The 11,911-nt window shown below is 38.3% G+C and overlaps 1 protein-coding gene across 2 annotated transcripts in view; it reads left to right on the forward strand.

The window, feature by feature from the left end:
* nek11 (NIMA-related kinase 11) overlaps window positions 1-7,457 on the forward strand; it is a 145,886-nt gene extending 138,429 nt beyond the window's left edge. For both annotated transcript variants that reach the window (XM_017683970.2, XM_037533901.1), the window contains one exon: window positions 6,775-7,457. In XM_017683970.2, coding sequence (XP_017539459.2) covers window positions 6,775-6,991 — 217 coding nt within the window. In that variant the 3' untranslated portion in view covers window positions 6,992-7,457. The remainder of the gene's footprint in view (window positions 1-6,774) is intronic.
* The last annotated feature ends 4,454 nt before the right edge of the window (window positions 7,458-11,911 follow it).

An 11,911-nucleotide genomic window follows, 5' to 3' on the forward strand; every position in this document is an offset into this window, starting at 1 on the left:
AGATTTCTCCAGATTCTCTGAATCTTTTGATGATATTATTAGACTGTAGATGATGAAATCAACAAAAAAAACCCAATGAAGTTTATCCGTTTGAACATTAAATATCTTGTCTTTGTAGTGTATTCAACTGAATATAGGCTGAAAAGGATTTGCAAATCATCGTATTCTGTTTTTATTTATGTTTTTTACGAAACTTCCCAACTTCATTGGAATTGGGGTTGTAGTAACTACAAAGAATAATTGAGTGCGTACTATTAAATATTTAGTCACTACTTCGAATTATTAAAAAAAATGCAATGAATTGGTCAGAAACTACTATGAGTTATTCAATAAATAAGAATTGTTGAGTATCTGTAAACAATCATATGTGTGCTTGAATGTTTTCTTTTCCATCTTCCTTTTTTCGTCCTCTCCTGCTCTGAGAAACAACAATAACTTCAGTCCTTTCTCATTAGAAACTGGAATGTCCTGCTTTTGAGGAGGCTTTATTGTAAAACCACTCAAAGAAGTGGGTTCTGATGCAGGCTTGCTTGACTGGCATCAAGAGTTCATTAATCAGAAAACTAAACTCAGAAATGGGACCCGTTATGAATTCTTTCAGAGCCTGGAGAGAACGGACGCTACAGTGCCACAAGACCACAACAGAGGAACTGGGACAAGACATTACAGTGAGCTGCCTCTGTCTGTTCACTGCCTCCCTCTGCCTCCTACTAATAAGCTGAGATCCACTGCAGCACTCCAACAAAGAGCCTCAGGGTTAAAACTTTAGAGACATGCAACAAGACATCAGCACTGGCTGTGCAAACTGGTGCAACATGGTTGGATTCACCAGAAGTTGCTATCATATGTTTCCAACATATCAACCAGATATAGTATTGATTTTCCAATATATTCACCAAAAATGATATTTACAACCTGTTATCCAAATATGGGATTGTGTTTCCAAAATATCAACAAAATATGATGTTGAGTTTCCACTATATTAGCCAAATATGACAGAGTTTCCAATTCAGCAAACAAATATAATGTTGGCTTTCCAACATATCAATCAAGAATAATGATAAGGTATTGACTTAATGTGATCAATGTCCCACATATCTATGAAATATGTATATCAATGAAAATATGATATTGACTTTACTATATGTCAACCAAATACAATATTGAGTTTCCTATATACATATGAACCAAATATGCTAAGTTTCCAATATATTGATTAAATATGATCAGATTCTAACTTATTAATTATAATTATTAGTTTTAAACATAATAATGAAATATACTATTGACTTTACACTAAGTTGATCAAATATAATGTTAAATTTCCAATAATAATGACCAAATATCATTGTGAGTTTCCAGTATATGAACTAAATGTGCTGCTGAGTTTCCAATATATTAATAAAATATGATAAGTTTCCAATATATCGACAGAATAAGAATACGTTTCCAATATATTGACCAAATATCAGTTTCTAACATATCAATGAAATATTTTTTTTAATATATCAATGAAATATGATGTTGCTTTTACATTAGATCAGATATAATGTTGATTTTCCAATGTATTGACCAAATATGATATTCAGTTTACAGTATATTGACCAAAAATTCCAATATTTTGACTATGATGAGTTTCCAATATATCAACCAAATATGATGTTTCCAATATATTGACCAATATATTGACATGCCAACCAAATATGACAGTTTCCAACAAATCGACCAACTATAATGAGTTTCCAATGTATCAACAAAACACAATGTTAAATTATTAAAGATGAATGTGACATACTTCCAATATATTGACCAAATATGATAATGATTTTCCAATGTTTTGACCAAATATGATCAGTTTCTTACATATTGACTCAAATATGTTGTTTTCAATAACTTAATGAAGTATGATATTCAGTTTACAAAATGCCAACCAAATGTGACAGAGTTTCCTATATTTTTACCAAATGTGATGAGTTTCCAATGTATCAACCAAATATAAAGTTACATTTGTGATTTGTTGACTAAATAAGATGAATATGGCATATTTCCAATATATTGATTACATATGATATTGAGTTCCCATTGTATTGACCATATATGAGTTTCCAGTATATGGCCTTAATGTGAAGCCCATAGGTCTGCTGAAATGAGGTCATGTGTCCAGTGAGAAGACATTGTTGAGCTCTAACAATAACCATCTTGTATCATAAAAAAAACTGTATCGATGACCCTCTTCACTTCTGCCCACTGTAATCGATCATTTTGGCCGGGTCCACAGGCGCAATGTTATATTGTTGAATGTGACCCTGCGCCCTGGCCCAACAGAACCTCCTAACTTAATATCCTCAGCCCAAATCACTTTAGCTCCAGAGATCCAGAGGGCCTGAGGTAATTCTCAGATAACGCCCAGTGGCTGGCACTCACGAGAAAGCAATTTCTGATATTTTTCTGGCAAGAATTAATCACACCCAAAGTTCATCCTTCTCGTGCTATCTCCACTCTCCTTACGCAGCCCAGCGCGCAGCACTGTAATGACCTGTCCTCTGTGGAAGAATAGACTGCTCAGACACATGAATGGATATTTTTGGAGTTGAGGCTCATATCAAATCACAAATCACCCTTATATCTCGCATACTCGGTCACTTTTACAGAGCAGTCTGCAGAGTGAAGAATGAGCGGATATCATCACTTTCACAAGAAACTTCGGAACTTTCACAAGAAACTTTGTAACTCAGAAACTCAAATTCGAGAAACTCAAACAAAGAGAAGGAAGAAACATCTAAACTTGAAAGGGCCCATATCATAGAAAACTGACATTTTATTGCCTTTTTGAGATAGTTTGACATAGGATGTAAACAGTGAATACATGCACTCAACAATCCGATTTCTGCAGTTATCTGATTATTCAAATGGTCATGGAAACAGCACACTGAGATCATAGATTGGTGTAAGGTCTAGAAATCCAATTAAGAAATCTATTAAAGAGGCTGGATTTTAGCTCAGTGAGTGTGTTCCAATTATACATGCACTCAATAATCTGATCATAATCAGATTTCTGCACTTATCCGATCATTCAAACCATCATGTAAACACCATGCTCCGATCTAGAAACCAGATTAAGAAATCTGAAAAAGAGGCTGGATTTTATCTCAGTAATCAGAGTTCTCAGTGCTGTGAGCTCTTACTCTGATTTCTTTCGGATTTATCAGTCTGTGCATGTGCGAAAACAAACGGCGGTACCAGAAATAAGTGAGCAGCGTCTTAGAGTTTTACATTGCGTTTATGTCACAACTTCTTCTGTGAGTTTGTTGGCTGGTTGTAAAGCAGAAATCCGATTACTGCCTGACTTGTGTAGATCTGGAGTTTCCCCATTATCTGATTACTCAAGTGCATGTAAATGTGTTGATCGGATTACTGACCAAATCTGATTTTCTGCAGTTATCGCATTATTAAGTGCAAGAAGACACAATGTTCAGTCTCCTCTCCACAAAACCAAGCCTGAATTCATTGCTTTTGTGATGTCACACATATATTTACATATATCCAGCTACTCAACAAATACATCGGAACTAACCTTTGCATACAACTGTATCAGCCTTAAACATACAGTAACAAAAGCAGTCTGTTTAAGTCTGTGGGATAAAGAGAGGTTGGAAAACAGGCATATAAACATGAATTATGACTTTCAGTACATAAACCTACAACATTTTATAAATAGCCCTCAAAAAATAAATAAAACATTCGAAAAATGTAAGTTCTTTGCTCTTTAACCCTTGTGTGGTGTTGATGTGTTTGTTATTCAGTGGGAACATTTATTGTTTTTTTTTAATCGATACAGCCATAACAATTTATGTAAAAATACCATGATGTTTAAAATACCACAAGTGGTCGGCATAGGGTGCTCCTTTAGCAGCTGTAGCCAGTCAGCAGCCTGTCCATGTTGTCCATCCTCTCACATACACACACACAGTAACAGCAGGCCATGTAAGAGGAGCACAGAGTGAAGGACAGCACCTTCACACTTTTATTCCCCGCAGGTTCAGCCCAACACCACATGTGTAATATAAATGTGTGGGGGGGCGAACAGAGTGAAGACACTGAAAATGGGTTATTTTATATGTTTTTCAAAGAAAATGAGTAAAGGCCAAGAATCTGAGGCTGAAATAATAATAAATCACATAATTTTCTCTTTTGCTAAACATTGAAAATGGCTCCCACAGACCTGAATACCAGGGTTATGAAAAGTTTCACCAGGAAATATTTGCAGCATGTAAAGGTCTGCAGTCATTTTCAAATGAAATAAAACGAAAACATGAAAGAGGTTTTCCTGTGACAGTGTGTGCTCTGTCCACTGGGCGAAGCTGTCCGAGTTCAGGCTGATGTCCAGATCTGTGAACATACATCCTGATTCTGCTCACATGTCCAGCACCTGACAGGACGTTTTGGACGAGGCTCTGCTTGGACGCTCCTGTTACCCACCTGCCTATAGAAGTTTAGACTACAGAGATGAGTTTTTCTTCCCCGTTATGGTCAAGCATTTCAACTGGGGACAGTTCACTGTCAGCATGTATCCCAGAGTGCTTTAGTTATTTACATCAGCCATGACATATTCCACACCCTTACAGACAGAGCAGGGCTTAAAAGGCCCGCATCACTGAAAAAGTACTGTTCCTTTATTCCAGTTTTTTGGAATAAAGTGGACGGTCCACTCTCCGGTCCATGCAGTTCAGTGTCCATAAATTCACAAGAATTCACAGTTTTTGTTACGTTACAAAAACCAGTGCATTTACGAATATGCACTTATTCATCATGTAGCAGTTTAGCCCCACCCACTCTTAGAGATTCAGCCCTGACTGCTATACAGGGCAGCCTATCAGAACAGAACTCATATAAAAACTCAAGCAAAGTGTAGGACGTGTTCCTTTTAAAGTGATACTTCAGCCAAAAATCTAATTTACTCAGTTTTCTACCTCCACATCCACACCTCAAACAGACTTACTCTGGTCTTACTGTAACTTCTATCTAGTTACAGTACTGTAACTTCAATCTATACTTACACATATAGATTGACATCTTGTACTTCGTCTATCCATTCTATTCAATCTATTCTAGATTATCTTGTATAATCTAGAATATATAATTCAGTATTCTATACCTTGTGTACCTGCATCTTATTTATCTACCTCAGACAAATTGCATATATGGCAGTGTGTACAGATTTTGCCTCACCTTAACACCTGTGTAAATATGATGTCACAATAAATGTGATTTGATTTAATTTAAATTGTTTTTATTTGAAAAACCCTCCTACAGAAGTCCACAACATAAAGAATTCCAATGCAAAAGAAATAGAATATAAAAACAATCCTAGTAGGAGAACAAAAACAGGCCAGATTGTATGGATGTGTACGGCACATTATTATTATTATATTATATTATATCGTATTATATTCTGGTAGTTTTTGGAAAGATGCTTTTACTTTTACTTTTACTGCAGTTATTATTTCTCAGAGGTAACAATATTTTTACTGTAAGACAGCTTTTAGCTCGTCTATATGCTGCTGCCACATGAATCCCTAACGGACTCATTACCTATGAATAACCGTATCCTCTTTTTCAAAACAAGACAAGTCTATTTATATTTATTTTTACTGTCGTTTTCCAAACAGCCCCAAAAAATCAAGCCCAGGGACCTCATTTCATTTCAACCTGTGGCTGCATTTTCAAACAAACCCAACTTGGTGAGAAAACCATAAACCTGGTGACTCTGCTTATCTCAGATGAAGTTGATCCGCCAAGAAAGACGTTTTTTCTTTTATATTAGTATATTTATATATACTGACTGATAGGGGCAGTAATGAAAACTGACTATGGAACTGGAACGAGCGACTATGGAACATTCAGACTCACAGTGCTAACTGGTTGGGTATAAATTTGCATTGCTTGTTAGCTACACTCTTAAGAAGATGGTTCCCCAAGGTCTCTTAATAAAGACAATTGTTCTACACAGAACCATACACACTCATAGAACCATTTGCATGCTTAAATTTTTGCAAACATTCGTAGACAACTGAACTCACTCAACTAATCACATCAGCATGACGACAACTCAGATGACCGCTTGTTGTCAAACATCAGAAGGGTTACATGCTTTAAAAAGAGGGTTCCTCAAGGGTCCTTTAGTAAAGAAAATGGTTGCATATAGAACCATGAACACTCAAAGCACCCTTTGCATGATTAAATGGTTCTTCAGATTGATGGAGAATGTGGTTCTATATAAAAACATTTTAGAAAATGGTTCTGTATAGCACCAGAAAGGGTTCTGCTGTTGTTACAAGTGTGACATCATAACAGTCTTTATGGTTCTTTTTCTTTGAGTGTTTATAGTTCTCTGTAGAAACATTGTATTTACTAAAGAACCATCTTTGGTTCTTGCACATCTGCCTCGTAGCACCGGTACAAAAAAACGAAAGAATCAAACTTCAGATTTAAGCCCCAGCTGACAGAGTACTGCTGGGGTAAAGGGGTGAACATGTTTTTGTTTTTAAAGTAGCGCTGTCTGTACGTTTCACACTGAGACGCTCAGCAAAAGCGAACAGCTGCATCATTAAAAGAAAAACTTTACAGTTTATCACATCTAAAATGTTTCAGTGAGCTCAGTGAAGATTAAATCTCATTTGTCTTCATTACGCTTAACTTAAAGGTCTGAAACATAAGAGGCTAAAGTTTTTCAGTATTTTTCACAGCACACAACATCTGTTGTTGTTTGTGCAGGTCAGTGTGTCAGAGGCTCGGGGCAGAGCTCTTCCAGAGGGTGTATGACTACCTGAAGGAGGCGAGGCTGAGGCGGGACAGTGAGGAAAGCGTGATCTCTGCTCTGGGACGGCTCGTGGAAAGACCTGCTGACTGTTTTGAAGTGGATCAGCTGCTTTACTACGAGGAACAGCTGCAGGCAGCACAGGCTACGTTGACCACGCTGACCCCTACATGATCAACAGACTTTCACAGACTTTAGAGAGAGTTCTTTAGACCAGTGGTCTCCAACCCTGCTACCATCCTGCAGAGTTTAGATCCAACCTGTATCCAATCAGCTGCTCCACCATTACTTAACTCTAATACAGGGGTTGGCAGCATGTGTCTCTTTTACTGTTGTGTTGTGGCTCCACAGCAGAATTAGATTTGTAGGTAAAAATAAAAGAATCCTCCTTTACAGTAAAATAAAGCTCTGCTGATCGTTCAACACAGTTTAACAGTAAATGGTCTGGATGTAGAGTAGAAGCTTGTTGTCAGCCTTGATATTCATTTTTAAGCATCTGCAAAAAACACGGATAATATATTTAAGACATGTTTAACAGAAAACTACACAAAACCCTCAATAACTAAATATAACATCAAATGTTTCCCTTTATTCCAGCTTCCATTCTTTTCAGGAGACGCACTTTCAGTTCCTCAGAGAATCTGCACACACACCTCCAAAGTTCAGTCTTAGAAGCTGGTTGGTGATTTTCTGAAGCAATCAAACACATTCAGAGATGCTGAGGTCTGGACTCTGGGGTGGTCAGTCCATTGTTCAGCTTCTTTGTGTGATGTGTCCGTCTCCTTTTCTCAGTGAGGTTCTTGATCAGCTACACATCCTTTCGGACCCACAGCGCTTAGTTGTCTTCTCACAGTGGGAGGGTGGACAGAAACACCTGTGGATATTCAGATCTGGAGCAGCTTGATTTTCTCCTCTCGGTCAAAGATGAAAGCTTTAAGTGCTGTTTATCTGATGGGGGCAGTTTTAGGGTCTACCAACTCTTCCAGCAGGTTGTTAGGCCACATTTTCTCTGTAGTGGACTATCTTATATCTAATCTCTTCAGAAACATCTAAAAATAAATAAATGAGGGGTGGTCTCTGACTTTTGCACTTTTGTTTTTTATTTTTATCACACTCATTGCGTGCGTGTTTGTGGTGCAGTTTGGCGCTGTGTGTTGTGGAGGGTGGAGCATGTGGTTCACGGTGGAGCTGCTGTAACAGTGCTGTGGAAAAGTCCGGGAATAAAATGGCTGATAAGGAGCATCACACGCTCTGATAAGGTGAAGGAGCTGCAGGCTGGAGCTGTTGTTTGGTCTGTTATCAGTGCAGTTAGCTAAGCATCCATTTGACGTTATCAACCACTCCGTGACAAACAGGAGGGGAATTTTAGCACTCCTGTTGTTTTGTTTTTAAGATAAACCCTGAATTCATGCTTTTAGAAATATTGCACTGCAGATTCCCACCAATGGACAGCCTCAGTGTCGTCCATTCTGCTGCAGGTGGGGGTGATGTTTATCAAGCCGCAGTGGATCCTCTATTTCTGCCCAACAATGTCATTAGCACCACTTTGGAGAATATAATAAAACTAGTAAAGAACCATGACCATTAGAGCTGGACCTTCAGTTTTAAAACACCTCTATGCTGATGCTAATTTCTGCTAGTTCCCCTATGGGATTCTAGTGGTATGTTAGTGCTAAGCTAACGGCAATTCACACACACTATTTGGCTGTTCTAGATTAAACACAGACATTTGAAGCTTTGAAAATTGTAACAGACACCATAGACTCTGCATTCACAGTCAGTGACATATCTATCACTTACAAAAGACTACCAGCTAAGACTCTGACCCATTTACAGTCAAAAATACATCTACAACCTGCTAATACTACGGCTTAGACTCCGGCTCATTCACAGTCAGATATGCATCTAGAACTTGCTTAGACTACAGTTTAGAGGCATCTTTGAGGTATCTAGACCTTCCAGGAGACTGCCTGCTTAGACTATAGCTCATTCACAGTCAGTGATATATCTATAACTATCAGAAGACTATCTACTAGACTCTGGCTCCATCATAGTCAGTGATGCATCTACAACCTGCTTAGACTACAGCATAGACTGATTCATTCAGACAGTGACATATCTAGAACTTCCAGAAGAGTTCCTGCTTGGACTATGGCGTATTCACAGTGACATATGTAGAACCTGCGTAGACTATGGCTTAGACTATGGCTCCGTCACAGTCAGTGAAATATCCAGAACTTCCAGTGGACTGCCAACTTAGACTACAGCTCATTCACAGTCAGTGATGTATCTAGAACCTGCTTAGACTATGGCTTAAACTATGTCTCATTCACAGTCAGTGATGCATCTAGAACTTCCAAAAAGAAGTTGTAAATTGGTCCCACCAGTTAATTCCTCTGTCACTTCCTAATTGTTTTGGTGGTTAATCTAACCTGTAAGATCTTCAGTGCAGCTCCTAAAGTGGTGACCAATAGGAGAGCTCACTCAGCTGTATCAACCCAGATAGCACAGAGAAAACAATCCTGATAGGATAGTTTTTCATTGGTCATTTCACATATTTAATCCTTTTATTTCCATCCAAAACATTTTGGACAAAGAATGTTGGAGATGGAGCTGCCGGGTAGAAGGAGAAGAGGTAGACCTCAGAGAAGGTTTATGGATGTAGTGAAGGTGGACATGGAGATGGTTGGTGTGAAAGTAGAGGAGGCAACGGATAGGGCAAGATGGAGGCAGATGATCCGCTGTGGCGACCCCTAAAGGGAGCAGCCGAAAGAAGAAGATTTCCATCCAAAACATATTAAAAGTACTGTTAATACCTTGTTTAAATCATGCAAACATGATAATGTTCTCAAATAAAAAACATGATTCTTTTTTTATTTTGCAGATATGATTAGACATTAGTCATTCTATCAATACCGGTTAATTTGCATGTCTTACTTTTTTATTAAAAACATTTGGACATCATTTATGCTGATGCTCATTGTTTTCACTGACCATTTATTTGTCCCTCTGCTTCTGATAGAAAACTGAAAGACAAATTTTTAATCTAATCAAAACCTAGTTACCCTGTTTCTGCTTCTGAATGCATTAAATTGTCTCCTTTGCTCTGAAATGCTGAATTCAGCAATTTATTTAATTATTTAGTAAAATAACATCTTTGCGTCTCTAAAAATGTCAGACCTGAAATAAACACATTTTTGTAATATTTGAGCCAAACGCTACAAACTGTTCATGCTACTTTTGTCAGCTTTACCCTGTAATTTCAAATATGTTTTTGCGTTACGTGTGTGACACAGATACGAAGCTCAGAAGGGTTCAGACGTCAATCAGAAAAAAAGACTTGTGGGATTTTCTGACATGGACTGCTATGGGAATCGGTGGGCAAAATTACATCCATTGATAGATTCCTCTGGGATTTAGCACATATGCTCACTCTGTCAACATCAAGCCTTCAAACTTTGATATGATGAGCGGCCCATTCTGCCGCTGCTATACTCTATAAACTCTCACTGCTTAACATGCTTACTGCCTCCTGAGCGCTGAGCGGGTTACGCAGAGGAAAATTCATCAACTGATATGACTGACTGCTTACAAATGAAGATGGAAAATGGATCTGCTGTTTGCTGACAAACAGGAAACAGTACATCTGCTGCACCTGTAAAATTCCCATCAAGAAGGCAGCATAGCACATATATTCTCCCTAAAAGCTGAGAAATCAGCCTGTCCTAAAGGAAATGGTTTGGTGAGAAATTATCCCAAATGTACTTGATCAGCCAAGTCTACTTCTTTAGTTTCAGCACTGCAGACACAAGGCTAATGTAGCAAAGTAATGCACACAAATCAACCTGCATTGGGCTAACCTGAGCAACCTGCAGGCCTAAACCACCACATACTTGCCTCAGACTGTGTAAAGTTGTTCAGTATCTCTAGTAGACCTGATTATGTGTTTTTGACACTGTATGACTCACTATTTTCTGTAAACATGGACTAAAGTTTAGCCTTCAAGGTTGCTGCTGATGTTTTAAGTTATCCAACTATGTTGGCTGAATAGCTGCATTTGGGGTAAAATTGTGTAAACTTGATTTTTGCACTTATGTGTATGTTTATATGTTTGGTCAACTCCATAATTATTGATGTCCTTGGTGAAGATGGGCAGTAAGATAGTAAAAAGTGTTTTTGTGGTTAATTAGCTCAAATCTAACCTTCAATCAAAGTAACCTGAGAGTAGTCCACCTCTTAAATGGTCATTCATTACTTCTCATGTCACTAGGATATGAAAATGAGGTGACACTGACCCCTGATTCTTGAGTAATGGGATTGGATCAGGCCAAAACACAAAACAATTAAAAATGCACATTTGACACATTTAAAACATACAAATCCAATCACTCAAACCACTTCAGGTGAACTGAGATGCATTTGAGCCACTTGTTATAGCAAGGTAAACTGATCCGTCTCTCCAAGACACATTTGACCACCAAAATCCTAATAGTTCAACCAAACTCCCCCAGTATAATTGAAACCTCTCGCAGTACAACCAAAACTCCCAGTATAACTGAAATTCTTTCTAGTACAACTGAAACTCCTCCAAGTACAACCAAAATCCCTCCCAGTACAACTGCAAGTCCTCGTAGTTCAACCAAATCTCTCCCAGTACATTCAAAATGCCTCCTAGTACAAACAAAACTCCTCCCAGTCCAACCAAAACTCCTCCCAGTACAACCAAAACCTCGCGCAGTGCAATCAAAATTCCTCCCTGTCCAATCAAAACTCCTCCTAGTACAACTAAAACTCCTCCCAGTGCAACCAGTCCCACCCATTACAACCAAAACTCCCCCAGTACAACCAAAACTGCTCCCAGTGCAACTGAAACCCCTCCTAGTGCAACCCCCATCTGGTATAACTATAATCCCTCTCAGTACAACCAAAACTGGTTCCAGTACAACCAGCAAACCAGAGGCCATGGTTCTATGGTCAGATGCCTTTTGGATCCAAACATTTAAGTTGGGTTTGGTGTGAAAAGCAGGGTGGTTTGATAGAAACGAGTCTCATGCTCATTGTTCAGTGTGGCCGAGGATCTGAGGCTGCTTTTCC

The sequence above is a fragment of the Pygocentrus nattereri genome, chromosome 24 (genome assembly GCF_015220715.1).
Source record: "Pygocentrus nattereri isolate fPygNat1 chromosome 24, fPygNat1.pri, whole genome shotgun sequence".
Lineage (NCBI taxonomy): Eukaryota > Metazoa > Chordata > Actinopteri > Characiformes > Serrasalmidae > Pygocentrus > Pygocentrus nattereri.